At 42.1% G+C, this 21,705-nt stretch overlaps 1 protein-coding gene across 2 annotated transcripts in view; it reads left to right on the top strand.

The window, feature by feature from the left end:
- The window catches only part of ERBB2 (erb-b2 receptor tyrosine kinase 2), a 144,895-nt gene that overhangs the window by 113,770 nt on the left and 9,420 nt on the right, over nucleotides 1-21,705 (top strand). Inside the window, exons 9-25 of one of the 2 annotated variants that reach the window (XM_069751649.1) lie at nucleotides 1,327-1,453; nucleotides 2,147-2,217; nucleotides 4,054-4,144; nucleotides 4,539-4,738; nucleotides 4,956-5,088; nucleotides 5,165-5,255; nucleotides 5,346-5,503; nucleotides 5,646-5,693; nucleotides 5,780-5,918; nucleotides 6,008-6,130; nucleotides 6,210-6,308; nucleotides 8,287-8,472; nucleotides 20,201-20,356; nucleotides 20,794-20,869; nucleotides 20,955-21,101; nucleotides 21,210-21,307; nucleotides 21,394-21,570. In XM_069751649.1, coding sequence (XP_069607750.1) covers nucleotides 1,327-1,453; nucleotides 2,147-2,217; nucleotides 4,054-4,144; nucleotides 4,539-4,738; nucleotides 4,956-5,088; nucleotides 5,165-5,255; nucleotides 5,346-5,503; nucleotides 5,646-5,693; nucleotides 5,780-5,918; nucleotides 6,008-6,130; nucleotides 6,210-6,308; nucleotides 8,287-8,472; nucleotides 20,201-20,356; nucleotides 20,794-20,869; nucleotides 20,955-21,101; nucleotides 21,210-21,307; nucleotides 21,394-21,570 — 2,120 coding nt within the window. Of the gene's footprint in view, nucleotides 1-1,326; nucleotides 1,454-2,146; nucleotides 2,218-4,053; nucleotides 4,145-4,538; nucleotides 4,739-4,955; nucleotides 5,089-5,164; nucleotides 5,504-5,645; nucleotides 5,694-5,779; nucleotides 5,919-6,007; nucleotides 6,131-6,209; nucleotides 6,309-8,286; nucleotides 8,473-20,200; nucleotides 20,357-20,793; nucleotides 20,870-20,954; nucleotides 21,102-21,209; nucleotides 21,308-21,393; nucleotides 21,571-21,705 lie in introns of both variants that reach the window. The other variant, XM_069751648.1, reaches the window with a different exon arrangement.

Here is a 21,705-nt window from a genome sequence, read left to right as displayed (position 1 = left end):
AGTAGCAAAAAAAATAATAATAATTTGTAGAATTTGGTGTCCTCGCACATCCCATGTGCATAAACTCTTACAATGATCTACTATTATACCTATCCATAACTTTGTAGCTCATGTTTTACTAATTATATTCCATGCCAATATTTATGCAAACATAAAATGGTATGAATATGAATCACGGATTCCTCAAACAAAAAAATCAAAGTAACGTACCAAAAACAAATAAACTGGCACTTCCAAATCAGAAAACTGGTGTGTACAGTTGTGAACTAGGAGTAGCCATCTCTATACATAACAAACAAATAAAGTTGCACTCTGTAGTACTAAAGCGTGTAAATATGTAATGTGAATTGCATTACTGCTCTAGATAATAAGAAAAAATGGAGATACTTGGCACATAATTTGGCCAATACATGTATGCCCATCAACCAACGACAAGGCGATCTTCGGCTTGCTGAGGACCTAAGTGTCTAGTGTGAATACCTCTCTTAGGCTGAAACCTCCATTTATGGGTAGGTAGGATCCCGCTGCAATTAAAACCACCACAGGCTGGAGAGCGGAGTGCTCAGTCAGAGGGCTAATATTATTTGTTATTTGTATATTAGCTCCCTGACAGAGCACTCCAGCCTGTGGCAGTTTTAATTGCAGTGGGATCCTACCTACCCATAAGAGAGGTATTTACACTAGACACGTAGGTTCCCAGCTAACCGGGGACCTCCTTGTCGTAGGCTGCTGGGCATACATGTATTGGCCAAATTATGTGCTAAGTATCTCCATTTTATCTTATTGTCTAGAGCAGTAATGCTATTCATATTTCATATTTACATACTTTAGCACCACAGAGTGCAACTTTATTTGTTTGTTAAAGTAACGTACCATGCTGTGGTATTTTGTCTGGCAAAATGACGACATTTTCAGTTAATCGGGTTTTTTGGGCACCACTAATGTCCATGTAGCAGATCTGGCACTGCCATTAATTTTATTATACTCTAATGGAACTAAGAAACGTAGATGTGATAAGCCTGTACAAATACTCGGACGTCAAAGCTACAGTAAGTAGAGGCACTAGTCTGTACTCATGTAAATATGGCTGACCCAGGATGTGGATTAGGTTAATATACTTGAAGGGGATTTCCTCCTATAGTATCTAGAATCTTCTACCATCTTATTCCTACATGGCAGATGCCAGCAATGATGGGAGTCCAGTAACTGCAAATGCTTTGAATGTGTGGACATTCCCTCTCTCCATCAGATAGACTTGTCATAAAAGCTTTAATAAAAAACATTTCTTAGATGTTCACCATGTTATCTTACTCTGTTATCCTTCAGTTTGCTACGGACTTGGAATGGACTTCTTGAAGACAGCACATGCTATTAATTCTACTAATATCCAGCATTTTCGAGGATGCAAGAAAATAGTTGGGAACCTAGTTTTCCTTTCTGAATCCTTCCAGAGGTTTGTGAAAGCCTTTCTAATGACACATATATTTAGGGATACATGTATATGATGGAGGATGCCAAACTATAGAAGGGCTAGGTTCCATAGATGTAAGGTGCACATGATGTAATAATGATGAAGCTACTAGCAGTTACTTGTTATCTACACTTCATAGGAAGTCTATACACTCTTTACATTTTGGTTCTAAAACGTGGGTTACAGTGAACAGGCATCCTTATGTAGATAGGTTGGAGTGTAGCCGATAAATTAGACTACATAGTTGTATATGGCAAACATGGTGGCTCAACAATCATGTCTGGGTCTCGTATGTGTTCTGAATGAGAAATCTCAGCATGTTACTTTAGTAAAGTACCAAACAGTCTTGTCCATAGATACTCATAAAATCTCTAGAGTATCTTATCCAATAAAATGGAACAGGACTCTGTGATGCTTAACAATATGGGTTACTTATGGTGCTGTATATATATTAGCCTAAGGCTCGGTACTCCTTATGTAGCCTTCTTTGCAGTTTCCACCAGATTTAATGATCACCTTGGTATATTCCAAAAGGTTCCCCTCTGTAAGTTGTTGGAGATGACATTGACATTGGGGTTCTGGGGTAATTTTGCTATGCAATCATAGCCCTGATTTTGAAGATCTGTCCAGTAAGTTAATGCCTATTTCAATTAATGTAGTGCATTGATTTTACAGGGGTTCAGATAACAGTACCCATCTGACTGTGGAAGACTTGGATGTGTTCAGATCCCTTGAAGAAATTACAGGTACCTGATTTTAATGTCTTCAAAACGAATGTCATTAGGACAGCATTAAGTAATGAAAGAAACCCTGATTAAATTGTAGGGTCACTTTTTCATGGAGTACTCTTCCTGAAAATATACTAACAATGCTACCGATAGTGTGGAGAGTATAATAAGGGTCTAACATTAACAAATCCTCATCCAATTTAGAAAATATACTTTTTTGATACCTATTAAAAATTCCCTACAAATCCCTGAATATAGTGAAACACATATGTTGAGCATTTTCATTAAACCACATAGAAAACCAGGTGTAACGGTAGTGTGGTACCACTGTGCCGTGGACTGAGGAGAGCCTGGATGGGTGTAACTAGGTGAACATCTGACTCTTCACTAGAGCCCCTGATGGTGGGGTTAGACTTGGCTCCAGAGGGACAGCAGGGGCTACAGCAGGATGGACCTCCGGCGCACGGCAGTTGACCGCCAAGGAACGGACAAGAAGGGAGGGCTCAGCTGGCACAGGCAGGCACCCAGGAGCGGTTGGTGCAGGCAGGCTCAGTTAGTAGATAGGCAGGCACTGGCAGGTGCAGACAGGTATGGCTGGTATACAGATGGGCACAGGCAGGTGCAGGCAAGCATGGCTGGTATACAGACTGGCACAAGCAGATACGGCTGATATACAGGCAAGTGCAGGAAGGTACGGCTGGTATGCAGGTTGGCACAGACAGCCTTAAATAATAAGTGTCAGAGTGAGTTGTAGGGTAAGTGTATGTCACACGTTGGGGATTTGGCTGCGGATCCGCAGCAGTTTTCCATGCGGTGTACAGTACCATGTAAACCTATGGAAAACCAAATCCGCTGTGCACATGCTGCGGAACATCCGTGCAGAAACGCAGCGGTTTATTTTCCGCAGCATGTCAATTCTTTGTGCAGATTCCGCAGGGTTTTACACCTATTCCTTTATAGGAATCCACAGGTGTAAAAACGCAGGCAAAATCCGCACAAAATCTGCAGAAAATCCGCATTAAAACCCACAGGTCATTTTTACCTGCGGATCCTGCAGAAACTGCGCAGAAAAATCCACAATGGAATCCGCAACATGTGCACATACCCTAAAACATCTAGGGAAAGCATTGAGGCCTATTACCTCTTCCCTATTTGAACCCCCCCCCCCTCTCCATGACTCATTTAGTCAAAATTATGAAATATGTAATTGTTGTTATGATCAGGCATTTTTCATGAATTCTCCTTCTTAATAGTTATCAACAAAGTGTATTTTTTTAATTGGATGAGGATTTGTTTATGTTCAATACTCTTCATAAAATCCTCATTTATTACTACAGTGGCAGCCGAATTCTCCTATTCATGAGCGGTAAGCGAACCAGTGAGGTACAACCAGTATAGGAAGGACTCAAGCTTCCAGTACAGCTAATAAAAAATTATTTTATAAAAGTACTGCAAGGAAAAAGTAATTGATGGAATAATGGAGTCAGGATCCTGTCACTACTTTTCAGAGCCCTCATGTAGGGATGAAAAAACCTGGTGATTCAAAGGGTCCAACTCCATATTAATATCCATGCATATAAAATGGGAGGTCCTAAAAGCTTTTGAAGGTGTAATGGGGAGGTGACCCAATAATTTTGTCCATATAGTATATATATCATTAGTGTATGTCCTACGATAAACCCTCCAAAAATTAAGGGAAACTGTAGCTTAAACTTTTCAAATAAATATGATAAATCTTTGCATGAATTGAACAAGATTTGGTTCACAGTAATCATTTCACTCATTATTGTGTGATAAGCTGTAGCCATCGGATGTTGTAAAGCTTTTCCTCCATTTTACTTCTTTCTGCTGCAGGATATATATACATCGACACATGGTCTGACGAACTGGATAGTCTACAAGTGTTTGAGAACTTACGAGTAATTTGGGGAAGGCTGCAATATAAGTAAGTACACTACATTGACTTCTTAATAAAGGTGTGTTTGACGAGGGGATCCAGCTAACTTTGGACAATCACCATCTTTCTAAAAGCTTATGTGAACCACTTCTCCTGTTGAAAGCACCACAGGTTTGAAAAGGAAAGTGGAGGAGAACTAGTTTGAGGGTCAAGTGTTCTTTAGGTTCTATATGGTTTGAGGAAGGAGGACAAATAAATGTGGGTTGCCCTGTTCCAAGATTATTTTGTGGAGGAGAAGCAAGATGAATGGGGTTGGTATGGGTTGGTATTTTGATTTATACTTAGGATGTTGGCAGTATTTTTATTTATGCTATGGGTCAAACTCCCTCTATGTGTAGATGCTAATGTTTTTGTTAGTAATAAGATTCGTATTTCATTGCAGCGGAGCATATTCCCTGGTCATCCGCAATCTTTCCATCTCATCTCTCGGACTGCGCTCCTTGAAAGTGATCAGCAGTGGACTTGTTCTGATTGAGGGGAACTCTAAGCTATGCTTTTTAGACACTGTCCCATGGTCAGACCTTTTTAGGAATTCAAGACAGATAATTCTGATGACTGGAAACAAACCACAGCCTACATGTGGTAAGTCTTTTTACAGCCAAGAGGATCACTCATTCATTGAAGGGGACATAATACTATTATTATGGTGCTCATGGAACCTATGTGGCTTCACACCACTGATGGGAGTGCAGTCAACAAACCCTAATTAGTACAATTGTTCTGGCCTTGAGTTCCACCACGTCCTTAAAAATTTTGTAGACTTTGATGTGTTGATGTAGTATTTCTTTGTACTTTCCAGAGGAAGAGGGACATGTATGTTTTCATCTATGTGCCAATGGTGTGTGCTGGGGTAGTGAAGCATCCCAGTGTATCCAATGTGATGGCCTGTTACGTGGCCTTGACTGTGTGGAGTCTTGCAATGTTGAGGAGGGGTAAGTGTTGTTAAGCGAAATTACACTGAATCGTATATATATATTAGTTTATTATACTAATTGTTTATCTCTGCAGGGAGCCAAGAGAAATGATCAATGGCAGCCGATGCATAGCATGCCACACAGAATGCATGCCACAAAATGGATCTAATACATGTTTTGGCCCAGTAAGTGCATCCAATTCTATTTATCACCATGTTTTTCAGCATAGAGACATTATTAGACATTTTAACTTAAGCTCTGGCATTTTCTTTCAGGAAGCTGATCAGTGTGTGGAATGTGCACATTACAAGGATGGAACCACTTGTGTTAACCAATGTCCAAGTGGGAAAAAAGTTGACTCCTTTGTGCCCATTTGGAAGTATGCAGATAAAGATGGCATCTGCCAGCTGTGTCCTGTTAACTGCTCCCATGCGTAAGTGAAGCGTTTGTCTACATTCACAATTACCACAAAAAACTATTCATTCCTATTTGCATTTCACAAATTTTCCTTTGCCCCAGTTTTGATACACCTCCCACAAGGTCACTTTTGTTACTATGACTTCTTTTTTTGTTAGGTGTGATAATCTAGACGAGAAGGGGTGCCCCATCATTGTGAATAACAGGTGAGCTCCTTTATAGGGTATGATTTAGCAGATTCCCTTGGGTTGATATCTCCCATGCTCTTACCATATATTGCTTTCCTCCACAGTCAAACCTACATGATAGTGGCAGTGGTTGGCAGCATCTTACTCCTATTGACAGCTGCAGTCGTCTTTGTATTGGTGATCAGGCGAAGGAAACAACTGAAGAAAAAACATACCTTAAAGCGCATACTCCAGGAACATGAGGTACCAGGGTTATATCTCGATGTGGTCTGGAATAATGATGATGCATGTTAACCATGGCCGACTTCTCACTCATTTTGCTTTTTGTCTAGCTGGTGGAACCTTTGACTCCCAGTGGAGCAATGCCGAACCAGGCTCAAATGAGGATCCTCAAGGAAACAGAGTTGAAGAAAATGAAGATTTTAGGGTCCGGTGCATTTGGCACAGTGTATAAGGTGGAGACATTTAAATAGAAGAACATTTTTCACCCCTTCTAGAGACCGATTTCTGAATGTGAAATTACAATTTTTTCAGGGCATATGGATTCCAGATGGCGAGAATGTAAAAATTCAGGTGGCAATCAAGGTCTTGCGAGAGAACACATCTCCAAAAGCTAACAAGGAAATCTTGGATGTGAGTACTAGCAACTTGTATACATGGATGGGAGGCATTTTTTTTTATTAATCTACTACACCTTATTTCCAGTCTCCATACTTTAAACTGGTTAGTACTCCACTGGATAGGTGAGAACTTGCTGATCAGTGGGTGTTGCACTGCTGGGACCTGTACCCAACGGCAATACAGGGAATTTCTCTCCTTGATGAGGCACTTTTATCCCTATGGCAAAATGGCGCCTGACTGCTGATCCATCCATTCTCAGTGGGTCAGCCAGGAAAAGCCAAATGTAGCACTGTCAATCATGCGCACAGCCAATCCATTCTAACGGGGATAAACATTCTCCACTCTGTCAATAGGTGCAGGTCCCAGCAGCGCAGGACTCTTACCGATCAATAGGATACAGTGGCTCGCGAAAGTATTCACCCTTTTGTTTTTTTATGTATTTTGTTACATTACAACTTGTGTATAAATATCTTTGTAATCCAATTTGTGTGTGATGCATGAGCACTAAATAGTTTAAGTTGGTGAAGTGAGAAAAATATAGGCATAAAAATGGGATCAAATAACTAAAAATTGTCATGTGCATATGTATTCATCCCTTTTGCTATGAAGCCCCTAAAAATTTCTGGCGCAAGCAATTATCTTCATAAGTCACATGCTTAGTGAAAGGAAGTCCACCTGTGGGCAATCTACCGTAAGTGTCACATGGCCTCAGTATATACACACCTTTTCTGGAAGACCACAGAGGCTGCAACACCATTTAGCAACAGTCACCACTGACCCACCAACACTATGAAGACCAAGTTGTTGAGAAGTACAAATCAGGGTTGGGTTATAAAAAAAAATATCCCAATCTCTAATGATCCCCTGGAGCACCATCAAATCCATTATCATCAAATGGAAAGAACATGGTACCACAACAAACCTGCCAAGAATGGGCTGCCCACCAAAGCCCGGGCAAGGACGGTATTAATCAGAGAGACAGCACAGAGGTCAAAGGTAACTCTGAAGGAGCTGCAAAGTTCACAAACAGAGACTTGACTATCTGTAAATACGACCACAATAAGCCGTACGCTCTATAGAGGTGGCCCTTATGGAAGAGCAGGCAGAAAAAAGCCTTTACTTACAAACAAAAATTGTAAGGCTCATTTTAGGTTTGTCAAAAAGTGAAATTCCAGATTGAGAAGTAGCAAAACACAAAAAATTCCAAGGGGCTCAATACTTGCAAGCCACTATAGGTGGATAAGTGATAAAGAGGCTGTCCAGTAAAAACAAGTTAAGTTACCACTAAATCTAAAGCATAAAGCTACTTTAGACAGTCGATGTACTCATCGACTGCCCAATAGACTGCACACGGGCACACACTGATGTCCAATGTCGGTCACTGTGTCAGTGTATCACAGCATGCCCTACTGTCGTACACAAATCGTTGCTATTTTCATTGGCACATAGCTCCTGAACCTGCATATGCTACAGATGAGCGCACGGGGCTGCACCAACCATAGTCAAAATTCCAGTCGGAAGATTATGGATGGCATCACAGCACAACTTAGTTGCAGTAAAAGTTTAATTGATCTGTCAGCATGTTAAGGGTACCTTCCTTTACAAGATGTCCTCCCAGACCTTGATCACAGCCTATTAGGAGCAGTGTGGAGGACGCTCAATGGTGAGGCTGACTGCATGCTCAGTTTGAGGATGGAACTGGCACCTTCATTCCTCAGATCGAAGGGTTTGTTACAACCCAGTCTAGATAATTCTCTGTAAGCTAAGTAGCCCCTAGGATGATACACATTACATAGCCTTTTGGATGTATATTAATACCGTAGTCTGTCTCCGAAAGAAAGCTGAGATCATGAAATGTACAGTCTGTTAGCACGAGACTGAAAAAGGTTGCAAAATTGTATGATAATGTAAAACTAAACTGATCACAATTTCAGTCCAATTACATCTGTATATGCTCTCAAAATCTAGCAATAACATTTGCCTGTTCCAGGAAGCCTATGTGATGGCAGGGGTGGCCAGCCCTTACGTGTGCCGCCTGCTGGGGATCTGTCTGACCACCACAGTACAACTGGTTACTCAGCTCATGCCATATGGTTGTCTGCTGGAATATGTACGGGAGAACAAGGATCGTATTCACTCCAGAGATCTTCTCAACTGGTGTGTCCAAATTGCCAAGGTATGCTATAAAAAGCTTAAGCTAAAGCAAAGCAGGAAATTACAGTTTTAATATGGCGTACTATCACACAAATGTGCCACTGACTTTAATACACACCGCAAATACCTACATATATTACAATATTTATTATACTAATGCAAAAGGAATTATATCTACCCTATACAACGTATTACCATATACATGGAGAAATTCCCTTTATATTGAAAAGATAAATGGGAAGAAGACATGGGACCCACAGAAACTGAATAATGGTTGGAAACTCTACAACAAATTTCAAAAATGTCATAAGTAGAGACACAAATGTTCTCACATATATTCATGTGAGAACAAACCTGGGAAACACTCAACAAACCTGGGAAACACACATTCGCCAGAAGACTCGCTACACTCGTCAGGAGGGCGTTAAACTAGAAGAAGAGGGGACGGGAAGAAAAACATTAGACTCGAACAAAGACGACCCAGGAAAACATACTCAGAAGGGAGGTAAGAACATTTCTAAAACAATCCACAGTGAGGAGATTGGAACAAAACAAAATCCTCTAAACTGCATGCTCGCAAACGCCAGAAGCCTGACAAACAAGATGGAAGAACTAGAAGCAGAAATATCTACAGGTAACTTTGACATAGAGGGAATAACCGAGACATGGTTAGATGAAAGCTATGACTGGGCAGTTAACTTACAGGGTTACAGTCTGTTTAGAAAGGATCGTAAAAATCGGAGAGGAGGAGGGGTTTGTCTCTATGTAAAGTCTTGTCTAAAGTCCACTTTAAGGGAGGATATTAGCGAAGGGAATGAGGATGTCGAGTCCATATGGGTTGAAATTCATGGAGGGAAAAATGGTAACAAAATTCTCATTGGGGTCTGTTACAAACCCCCAAATATAACAGAAAGCATGGAAAGTCTACTTCTAAAGCAGATAGATGAAGCTGCAACCCATAATGAGGTCCTGGTTATGGGGGACTTTAACTACCCGGATATTAACTGGGAAACAGAAACCTGTGAAACCCATAAAGGCAACAGGTTTCTGCTAATAACCAAGAAAAATTATCTTTCACAATTGGTGCAGAATCCAACCAGAGGAGCAGCACTTTTAGACCTAATACTATCTAATAGACCTGACAGAATAACAAATCTGCAGGTGGTTGGGCATTTAGGAAATAGCGACCACAATATTGTGCAGTTTCACCTGTCTTTCACTAGGGGGACTTGTCAGGGAGTCACAAAAACATTGAACTTTAGGAAGGCAAAGTTTGAACAGCTTAGAGATGCCCTTAATCTGGTAGACTGGGACAATATCCTCAGAAATGAGAATACAGATAATAAATGGGAAATGTTTAAGAACATCCTAAATAGGCAGTGTAAGCGGTTTATACCTTGTGGGAATAAAAGGACTAGAAATAGGAAAAACCCAATGTGGCTAAACAAAGAAGTAAGACAGGCAATTAACAGTAAAAAGAAAGCATTTGCACTACTAAAGCAGGATGGCACCATTGAAGCTCTAAAAAACTATAGGGAGAAAAATACTTTATCTAAAAAACTAATTAAAGCTGCCAAAAAGGAAACAGAGAAGCACATTGCTAAGGAGAGTAAAACTAATCCCAAACTGTTCTTCAACTATATCAATAGTAAAAGAATAAAAACTGAAAATGTAGGCCCCTTAAAAAATAGTGAGGAAAGAATGGTTGTAGATGACGAGGAAAAAGCTAACATATTAAACACCTTCTTCTCCACAGTATTCACGGTGGAAAATGAAATGCTAGGTGAAATCCCAAGAAACAATGAAAACCCTATATTAAAGGTCACCAATCTAACCCAAGAAGAGGTGCGAAACCGGCTAAATAAGATTAAAATAGATAAATCTCCGGGTCCGGATGGCATACACCCACGAGTACTAAGAGAACTAAGTAATGTAATAGATAAACCATTATTTCTTATTTTTAGGGACTCTATAGCGACAGGGTCTGTTCCGCAGGATTGGCGCATAGCAAATGTGGTGCCAATATTCAAAAAGGGCTCTAAAAGTGAACCTGGAAATTATAGGCCAGTAAGTCTAACCTCTATTGTTGGTAAAATATTTGAAGGGTTTCTGAGGGATGTTATTCTGGATTATCTCAATGAGAATAACTGTTTAACTCCATATCAGCATGGGTTTATGAGAAATCGCTCCTGTCAAACCAATCTAATCAGTTTTTATGAAGAGGTAAGCTATAGGCTGGACCACGGTGAGTCATTGGACGTGGTATATCTCGATTTTTCCAAAGCGTTTGATACCGTGCCGCACAAGAGGTTGGTACACAAAATGAGAATGCTTGGTCTGGGGGAAAATGTGTGTAAATGGGTTAGTAACTGGCTTAGTGATAGAAAGCAGAGGGTGGTTATAAATGGTATAGTCTCTAACTGGGTCGCTGTGACCAGTGGGGTACCGCAGGGGTCAGTATTGGGACCTGTTCTCTTCAACATATTCATTAATGATCTGGTAGAAGGTTTACACAGTAAAATATCGATATTTGCAGATGATACAAAACTATGTAAAGCAGTTAATACAAGAGAAGATAGTATTCTGCTACAGATGGATCTGGATAAGTTGGAAACTTGGGCTGAAAGGTGGCAGATGAGGTTTAACAATGATAAATGTAAGGTTATACACATGGGAAGAGGGAATCAATATCACCATTACACACTGAACGGGAAACCACTGGGTAAATCTGACAGGGAGAAGGACTTGGGGATCCTAGTTAATGATAAACTTACCTGGAGCAGCCAGTGCCAGGCAGCAGCTGCCAAGGCAAACAGGATCATGGGGTGCATTAAAAGAGGTCTGGATACACATGATGAGAGCATTATACTGCCTCTGTACAAATCCCTAGTTAGACCGCACATGGAGTACTGTGTCCAGTTTTGGGCACCGGTGCTCAGGAAGGATATAATGGAACTAGAGAGAGTACAAAGGAGGGCAACAAAATTAATAAAGGGGATGGGAGAACTACAATACCCAGATAGATTAGCGAAATTAGGATTATTTAGTCTAGAAAAAAGACGACTGAGGGGCGATCTAATAACCATGTATAAGTATATAAGGGGACAATACAAATATCTCGCTGAGGATCTGTTTATACCAAGGAAGGTGACGGGCACAAGGGGGCATTCTTTGCGTCTGGAGGAGAGAAGGTTTTTCCACCAACATAGAAGAGGATTCTTTACTGTTAGGGCAGTGAGAATCTGGAATTGCTTGCCTGAGGAGGTGGTGATGGCGAACTCAGTCGAGGGGTTCAAGAGAGGCCTGGATGTCTTCCTGGAGCAGAACAATATTGTATCATACAATTATTAGGTTCTGTAGAAGGACGTAGATCTGGGTATTTATTATGATGGAATATAGGCTGAACTGGATGGACAAATGTCTTTTTTCGGCCTTACTAACTATGTTACTATGTTACTATGTTACTATGTTGCACAGCGTACATGGGACTCCAGAGTTCATCAACAAAATTGGAGTTATTCTTCCTCATGTCTTCATTGTAAGACCTATTTTTCTGACTCAATTCACATGATGTGGCGATGTCAGAGTCTGGTGAAATCTTGCCCGAAAGTGCTAGGTGGTGCTCAGATATTGTTAGAGTCCCTGCGGATACATGTTTCGCGGCTGTTAGACGCAACACAAGCGGGGATTGCCTAACAAACAACAAACAGGAAATCTCCGAATGTGTTGAGGCTGTCTAGCAGCCGAGAAACATGCAGCCGTAGGGACTCGAACATAATATCCAAGCACCCCCTAGATACTTGGATAACATGATAACCGAGCCCCCTCGCTCATCACTAATAATAAGGCCTTGTGCTGTATCTCTAACCTTGTAACACAACAGTAATGAATGTTACATTTTATATGTCAGGGTTATATACTGGAAGAAGCAACGACTTGTGCTTTAAAATGAACTAATACATTTTGGATCTGAATATGTGAACATGTTATTTTCACAGTAATACTAAATGATTTCTATACTTGTACGAGATTTGTAATATGATAAGTGTGACTTGCACTATATGATAAATTCTACTATGGTGCACTGCAATTCACTTATACTTTTATTTTTTAATACTTGTGTAAAAATACAACTGTAATAAGCTGGAAGGCTTAAAGAAGACCTGCCATGTGCTATAAATACAGTACAGACCAAAAGTTTGGACACACCTTCTCATTTAAAGATTTGTCTGTATTTTCATGACTATGAAAATGATACATTCACACTGAAGGCATCAAAACTATGAATGAACACATGTGGAATTATACAATAACAAAAAAATGTGTGAAACAACTGAAAATATGTCTTATATTCTAGGTTCCTCAAAGTAGCCACCTTTTGCTTTGATGACTGCTTTGTACACTCTTGGCATTCTCTTGATGAGCTTCAAGAGGTAGTCACAGGAAATGGTCTTCCAACAATCTTGAAGGAGTTCCCAGAGATGCTTAGCACTTGTTGGCCCTTTTGCCTTCAATCTGCGGTCCAGCTCACCCCAAACCATCTCGATTGGTCATCTGGCGTAGCACCCCATCACTCTCTTTCTTGGTCAAATAGCCCTTACACAGCCTGGAGGTGTGTTTGGGGTCATTGTCCTGTTGAAAAATAAATGATAGTCCAACTAAACGCAAACCGGATGGAATAGCATGCCGCTGCAAGATGCTGTGGTAGCCATGCTGGTTCAGTATGCCTTCAATTTTGAATAAATCCCCAACAGTGTCACCAGCAAAGCACCCCCACACCATCACACCTCCTCTTCCATGCTTCACGGTGGGAACCAGGCATGTAGAGTCCATTCGTCCACCTTTTCTGCATCGCACAAAGACACGGTGGTTGGACTCATCAGACCAAAGCACAGATTTCCACTGGTCTAATGTTCATACCTTGTGTTCTTTAGCTCAAACAAGTCTCTTCTGCTTGTTGCCTGTCCTTAGCAGTGGTTTCCTAGCAGTTATTTTACCATGAAGCCCTGCTGCACAAATTCTTCTCTTAACAGTTGTTGTAGAGATGTGTCTGCTGCTGGAACTCTGTGTGGCATTGACCTGGTCTCTAATCTGAGCTGCTGTTAACCTGCGATTTCTGAGGCTAGTGACTTGGATAAACTTATCCTCAGAAGCAGAGGTGACTCTTGGTCTTCCTTTCCTGGGGCGGTCCTCATCTGAGCCAGTTTCTTTGTAGCGCTTGATGGTTTTTGCCACTGTACTTGGGGACACTTTCAAAGTTTTCCCAATTTTTCAACTGACTGATCTGATCATTTCTTAACCCCTTCCCGACCCATGACGCCACGTAGGCGTCATGAAAGTCGGTGCCAATCCGACCCATGACGCCTATGCGGCGTCATGGAAAGATCGCGTCCCTGCAGGCCGGGTGAAAGGGTTAACTCCCATTTCACCCGATCTGCAGGGACAGGGGGAGTGGTAGTTTAGCCCAGGGGGGGTGGCTTCACCCCCTCGTGGCTACGATCGCTCTGATTGGCTGTTGAAAGTGAAACTGCCAATCAGAGCGATTTGTAATATTTCACCTATTATAACGGGTGAAATATTACAATCCAGCCATGGCCGATGCTGAAATATCATCGGCCATGGCTGGAAATACTAATGTGCCCCCACCCCACCCCACCGATCGCCCCCGCAGCCCCCCGATCTGGCCGGTACACTGCTCCGGCTCCCCTCCGTCCAGTGCTCCGCTCCCCCCCGTGCTCTTGTCCGCTCCCCCCGTGCTCCAATCACCCCCCCGTGCTCCAATCACCCCCCTGCACTCCGATCCACACCCCCCGGTGCTCCGTTCCACCCCCCCGTGCTCCATTCCAGCCCCCCCGTGCTCCGTTCCAGCCCCCCCGTGCTCCGTTCCACCCCTCCCGCGCTCCGATCCCCCCCCCCGTGCTCCGATCCCCCCCCCCGTGCTCCGATCCCCCCCCCCGTGCTCCGATCCCCCCCCGCCGTGCTCCGATCCCCCCCCCCGTGGTCCCCCCCCACCCCATCATACTTACCGATCCAGCCGGGGTCCCGTCCGTCTTCTCCCTGGGCGCCGCCATCTTCCAAAATGGCGGGCGCATGTGCAGTGCGCCCGCCGAATCTGCCGGCCGGCAGATTCGTTCCAAAGTGCATTTTGATCACTGAGATATAATCTATCTCAGTGATCAAAATAAAAAAAATAATAAATGACCCCCCCCCTTTGTCACCCCCATAGGTAGGGACAATAAAAAAATAAAGAAATTTTTTTTTTCCACTAATGTTAGAATAGGGTTAGGGTTAGGGGTAGGGTTAGGGGTAGGGTTAGGGGTAGGGTTAGGGTTAGGGCTAGGGTTAGGGGTAGGGTTAGGGGTAGGGTTAGGGCTAGGGTTAGGGCTAGGGTTAGGGTTTCGCTATGTGCACACGTATTCTGGTCCTCTGCGGATTTTTCCGCTGCGGATTTGATAAATCCGCAGTGCTAAACCGCTGCGGATTTATGGCGGATTTACCGCGTTTTTTTCTGCGCATTTCACTGCGGTTTTACAACTGTGATTTTCTATTGGAGCAGTTGTAAAACCGCTGCGGAATCCGCACAAAAGAAGTGACATGCTGCGGAATGTAAACCGCTGCGTTTCCGTGCAGTTTTTCCGCAGCATGTGTACAGCGATTTTTGTTTCCCGTAGGTTTACATTGAACTGTAAACTCATGGGAAACTGCTGCGGATCCGCAGCGTTTTCCGCAGCGTGTGCACATACCTTTAGAATTAGGCTATGTGCACACGGTGCGGATTTGGCTGCGGATTCGCAGCAGTGTTCCATCAGGTTTACAGTACCATGTAAACATATGAAAAACCAAATCCGCTGTGCCCATGGTGCGGAAAATACCGCGCGGAAACGCTGCGTTGTATTTTCCGCAGCATGTCAATTCTTTCTGCGGATTCCGCAGCGTTTTACACCTGTTCCTCAATAGGAATCCGCAGGTGAAATCCGCACAAAAAACACTGGAAATCCGCGGAAAATCCGCAGGTAAAACGCAGTGCCTTTTACCCGCGGATTTTTCAAAAATGGTGCGGAAATATCTCACACGAATCCGCAACGTGGGCACATAGCCTTAGGGTTAGGGTTGGAATTAGGGTTGTGGTTAGGGTTAGGGGTGTGTTGGGGTTAGGATTGTGGTTAAAGGTATGTTGCGGTTAGGGTTGTGATTAGGGTTATGGCTACAGTTGGGATTAGAGTTAGGGGTGTGTTGGGGTTAGTGTTGGAGGTAGAATTGAGGGGTTACCACTGTTTAGGCACATCAGGGGTCTCCAAACGCAACATGGCGCCACCATTGATTCCAGCCAATCTCGTATTCAAAAAGTCAAATGGTGCTCCCTCACTTCTGAGCCCCGACGTGTGCCCAAACAGTGGTTTACCCCCACATATGGGGTACCAGCATACTCAGGACAAACTGCGCAACAATTACTGGGGTCCAATTTCTCCTGTTACCCTTGTGAATCTAAAAAAATGCTTGCTAAAACATAATTTTTGAGGAAAGAAAAATTATTTTTTATTTTCACGGCTCTGCGTTGTAAACGACTGTGAAGCACTTGGGGGTTCAAAGTGCTCACCACATATCTAGATAAGTTCCTTGGGGGGTCTAGTTTCTAAAATGGGGTCACTTGTGGGGGTTTCTACTGTTTAGGCACACCAGGGGCTCTGCAAACGCAACGTGACACCCGTAGACCATTCCATCAAAGTCTGCATTTCAAAAGTCACTACTTCCCTTCTGAGCCCCGACGTGTGCCCAAACAGTGGTTTACCCCCACTCATGGGGTATCAGCGTATTCAGGAGAAGCTGGACAACAACTTTTGGGGTCCAATTTCTCCTGTAACCCTTGGGAAAATAAAAAATTCTGGGCTAAATAATTATTTTTGAGGAAAGAAAACGTATTTATTATTTTCACGGCTCTGCATTATAAACTTCTATGAAGCGCTTGGGGGTTCAAAGTGCTCACCACACATCTAGATAAGTTCCTTTCGGGGTCTAGTTTCCAAAATGGGGTCACTTGTGGGGGGTTTCTACTGTTAAGCCACATCAGGGGCTCTGCAAACGCAACGTGACGCCCACAGAGCATTCTATCAAAGTCTGCATTTCAAAACGTCACTACTTCACTTCCGAGCCTCGGCATGTGCCCAAACAGTGGTTTACCCCCACATATGGGGTATCAGCGTACTCAGGAGAAACTGGACAACAACTTTTGGGGTCCAATTTCTTCTGTAACCCTTGGGAAAATAAAAAATTCTGGGCTAAATAATTATTTTTGAGGAAAGAAAACGTATTTATTATTTTCACGGCTCTGCATTATAAACTTCTATGAAGCACTTGGGGGTTCAAAGTGCTCACCACACATCTAGATAAGTTCCTTTGGGGGTCTAGTTTCCAAAATGGGGTCACTTGTGGGGGGTTTCTACTGTTAAGCCACATCAGGGGCTCTGCAAACGCAACGTGACGCCCACAGAGCATTCCATCAAAGTCTGCATTTCAAAACGTCACTACTTCACTTCCGAGCCCCGGCATGTGCCCAAACAGTGATTTACCCCCACATATGGGGTATCAGCGTACTCAGGAGGAACTGGACAACAACTTTTGGGGTCAAATTTCTCCTGTTACCCTTGGGAAAATAAAAAATTGCAGGCTAAAAGATCATTTTTGAGAAAATAATTTTTTTTTTTTATTTTCATGGCTCTGCGTTATAAACTTCTGTGAAGCACTTGGGGGTTCAAAGTCCTCACCACACATCTAGATTAGTTCCTTTGGGGGTCTAGTTTCCAAAATGGTGTCATTTCTGGGGGATCTCCAATGTTTAGGCACACAGGGGCTCTCCAAACGTGACATGGTGTCCGCTAATGATTGGAGCTAATTTTCCATTTAAAAAGCCAAATTGCGTGCCATCCCTTCTGAGCCCTGCCGTGCGCCCAAACAGTGGTTTACCCCCACATATGGGGTATCAGCATACTCAGGACAAACTGGACAACAATATTTGGGGTCCAATTTCTCCTATTATCCTTGGCAAAATAGGAAATTCCAGGCTAAAAAATCATTTTTGAGGAAAGAAAAATTATTTTTTATTTTCATGGCTCTGCGTTATAAACTTCTGTGAAGCACCTGGGGGTTTAAAGTGCTCAATATGCATCTAGATAAGTTCCTTGGGGGGTCTAGTTTCCAAAATGGGGTCACTTGTGGGGGAACTCCAATGTTTAGGCACACAGGGGCTCTCCAAACGCGACATGGTGTCCGCTAACAATTGGAGCTAATTTTCCATTCAAAAAGTCAAATGGCGCGCCTTCCCTTCCGAGCCCTGCCGAGTGCGCAAACAGTGGTTTACCCCCACATATGAGGTATCGGCGTACTCGGGAGAAATTGCCCAACAAATTTTATGATCCATTTTATCCTACTGCCCATGTGAAAATGAAAAAATTGAGGCGAAAATAATTTTTTTGTGAAAAAAAAGTACTTTTTCATTTTTACAGATCAATTTGTGAAGCACCTGAGGGTTTAAAGTGCTCACTAGGCATCTAAATAAGTTCCTTGGGGGGTCTAGTTTCCAAAATGGGGTCACTTGTGGGGGAGCGCCAATGTTTAGGCACACAGGAGCTATCCAAACGCGACATGGTGTCCGCTAACGATGGAAATAATTTTTCATTCAAAAAGTCAAATGGCGCTCCTTCCCTTCCGAGCCTTACCATGTGCCCAAACAGTGGTTTACCCCCACATGTGAGGTATTGGTGTACTCAGGAGAAATTGCCCAACACATTTTAGGATCCATTTTATCCTGTTGCCCATGTGAAAATGAAAAAATTGAGGCTAAAAGAATTTTTTTGTGAAAAAAAAGTACTTTTTCATTTTTACGGATCAATTTGTGAAGCACCTGGGGGTTCAAAGTGCTCACTATGCATCTAGATAAGTTCCTTGGGATGTCTAGTTTCCAAAATGGGGTCACTTGTGGGGGAGCTCCAATTTTTAGGCACACGGGGGCTTTCCAAACGTGACATGGTGTCCGCTAAAGAGTGGAGCCAATTTTTGATTCAAAAAGTCAAATGGCGCTCCTTCCCTTCCAAGCCCTGCCGTGCGCCCAAACAGTGGTTTACCCCCACATATGAGGTATCAGCGTACTCAGGACAAATTGGACAACAACTTTCGTGGTTCAGTTTCTCCTTTTACCATTGGGAAAATAAAAAAATTGTTGCTAAAAGATAATTTTTGTGACTAAAAAGTTAAATGTTCATTTTTTCCTTCCATGTTGCTTCTGCTGCTGTGAAGCACCTGAAGGGTTAATAAACTTCTTGAATGTGGTTTTGAGTACCTTGAGGGGTGCAGTTTTTAGAATGGTGTCACTTTTGGGTATTTTCAGCCATATAGACCCCTCAAACTGACTTCAAATGTGAGGTGGTCCCTAAAAAAAATGGTTTTGTAAATTTCGTTGTAAAAATGACAAATCGCTGGTCAAATTTTAACCCTTATAACTTCCTAACAAAAAAAAATTTTGTTTCCAAAATTGTGCTGATGTAAAGTAAACATGTGGGAAATGTTATTTATTAACTATTTTGTGTCACATATCTCTCTGGTTTAACAGAATAAAAATTCAAAATGTGAAAATTGCAAAATTTTCAAAATTTTCGCCAAATTTCCGTTTTTATCACAAATAAACGCAGAATTTATTGACCTAAATTTACCACTAACATGAAGCCCAATATGTCACGAAAAAACAATCTCAGAACCGCTAGGAGCCATTGAAGCGTTCCTGAGTTATTACCTCATAAAGGGACACTGGTCAGAATTGCAAAAAACGGCAAGGTCTTTAAGGTCAAAATAGGCTGGGTCATGAAGGGGTTAAAGTAATGATGACCACTTGTTTTTCTTTACTTAGCTGCTTTTTTCTTGCCATAATACAAATTCTAACAGTCTATTCAGGACTATCAGCTGTGTATCCACCAGACTTCTGCTCAACACAACTGATGGTCCCAACCCCATTTATAAGGCAAGAAATCCCACTTATTAAACCTGACAGGGCACACCTGTGAAGTGAAAACCATTCCCAGTGACTACCTCTTGAAGCTCATCAATAAAATGCCAAGAGTGTGCAAAGCAGTCATCAAAGCAAAAGGTGGCTACTTTGAAGAACCTAGAATATAAGACATATTTTCAGTTGTTTCACACTTTTTTGCTAAGTACTGTATATAATTCCACATGTGTTAATTCATAGTTTTGATGCCTTCAGTGTGAATGTACAATTTTCATAGTCATAAAAATACAGAAAAATCTTTACATGAGGTGTGTCCAAACTTTTGGTCTGTACTGTATATAGTTTTCTGGTGTAAGTGTCTCTTTCTTTTCTTTTCTGGTATTGTTTCTGTGCTTCTCCATTTCTGAGAGATGGCCTCTTCCCTGTATATAAATCTTATGTCTTTCTTTTTTAGCTATGTAAGTATGGTTCTCAATAAGGTGTCCACAGAGAAGACACAGCTGTCTATAAAGACTAGGTGTACATGTAGGGAAGAGAGGGCCAGATTATAGGAATGGAGAGGATCAGGAACAGAATTAAAACAGCCCCAGATTTAGGAGATTAGAGGCATTTATGCCAAGTAAAAGAATATATGTATGGAAAGTGACAGGTCCTTTTTAGAGGGGTGGGAGGACATGGTTTCATTTTTTACGTTTTCTTCTTTCTGAAAATCAATAAAAATGACTTGATTAAAAATATATATTTTTGCTCGTCACAGGGGATGACATATCTAGAAGACATCCGTTTAGTGCACAGGGATCTGGCTGCAAGGAATGTCTTGGTGAGAAACCCAACTCATGTAAAAATCACAGATTTTGGGCTTGCAAGGTTGCTGGATGTGGATGAAACGGAGTATCACGCAGATGGGGGAAAGGTAACAAGCTGTGATGTCCCATATCTTGATGAAATCTGTTTTGAGAATTGGGCTTAGAGCACAACAGTCATCAAACAAAAACTGCATGCTCCGGGCTCAAAAAATATTTATGAGAATACGATTGATCAACATACCCAGTAAATTAAGTATCAAAGGTCCCGTAGCATGTGTTATATGGAGATTTTACTGCAGATTTTGTTGCTTATTTGTAACACATTTCACCCTCTTTCCATTGACAAGAGTGGCGCTGCAGCTAGAAGAAATCTGTATTTCTAATTTCATACCAGCACTTTACCCTTTTGTATTCTATGCACATGGCTTGTTTTTGACTGTTCACCACCCACTTTTCAATGTTAAAGTCACTGATGGCACCAGAGAATATCAGGCACCAGAGAAATCCAGCAATGGGCTTATTTATGTTCCTTTTGGTTCTCTAGGTTCCCATTAAATGGATGGCTTTGGAATCTATTCTGCATCGGAGGTTCACCCATCAGAGTGATGTATGGAGCTATGGTGAGTAGAGTCATCTTGATCAATATACAGGAGCCCTACAAACAAGGTTACAAGCATATCATCATCTATCTCTTTTACATTATAGGAGTTACTGTGTGGGAGCTGATGACCTTTGGGGCTAAGCCTTATGATGGGATCCCAGCAAGAGAGATTCCAGATCTCCTAGAGAAAGGGGAAAGACTCCCTCAACCTCCTGTGTGTACCATAGATGTATATATGATCATGGTGAAGTGTAAGTTATGGTGGTCTCCAACTTGCAAACTCTTAATTCCTAATAATATATATATAGAATATAATACTGTACAATATTCTATTCTGACACCCTATCCTTTCTCACCAGGTTGGATGATTGACTCAGAGTCTCGACCCAAGTTTCGGGAGCTAGTCACAGAGTTTTCCCGCATGGCTCGAGATCCAAGCCGCTTTGTGGTCATTGAGGTATATACATAAGGGTGTGCTTAAAATAACATGTTGCAAGGTCACTCTGGGTCAACTAGAGCCTTCTAACTTATAGTGACTTGCAGGATGAAGAACTCATGGCCCAGTCCAGCCCTTTGACTACTCAGTTCTACAGTAGTCTGTTGCAAGATGCGGCCATGGAGAATTTGGTGGATGCCGAGGAGTACCTGGTTCCTCACCAGGGATTTTTTGGATGTGATGATACAACAGTAGAACATCGCAGTCGAATATCTTCTACCCAGGTATGAGGGCACGTTTTAACCTACATTATATAAGTATGCAAATCCTTCTTTTCAGTGTAGAGTTCATCTACTGAAGAATTTACTGTGCAAACTGTAGTAACCAAATAAAGATGCCTGTTAAAGTTGGTCAGTTTT

Source organism: Ranitomeya imitator, chromosome 2 (assembly GCF_032444005.1).
Source record: "Ranitomeya imitator isolate aRanImi1 chromosome 2, aRanImi1.pri, whole genome shotgun sequence".
In the NCBI taxonomy this organism is placed as follows: domain Eukaryota; kingdom Metazoa; phylum Chordata; class Amphibia; order Anura; family Dendrobatidae; genus Ranitomeya; species Ranitomeya imitator.
Note: the sequence above shows the minus strand (reverse complement) of the source record. Positions and strands in the feature narration are given on the sequence as shown.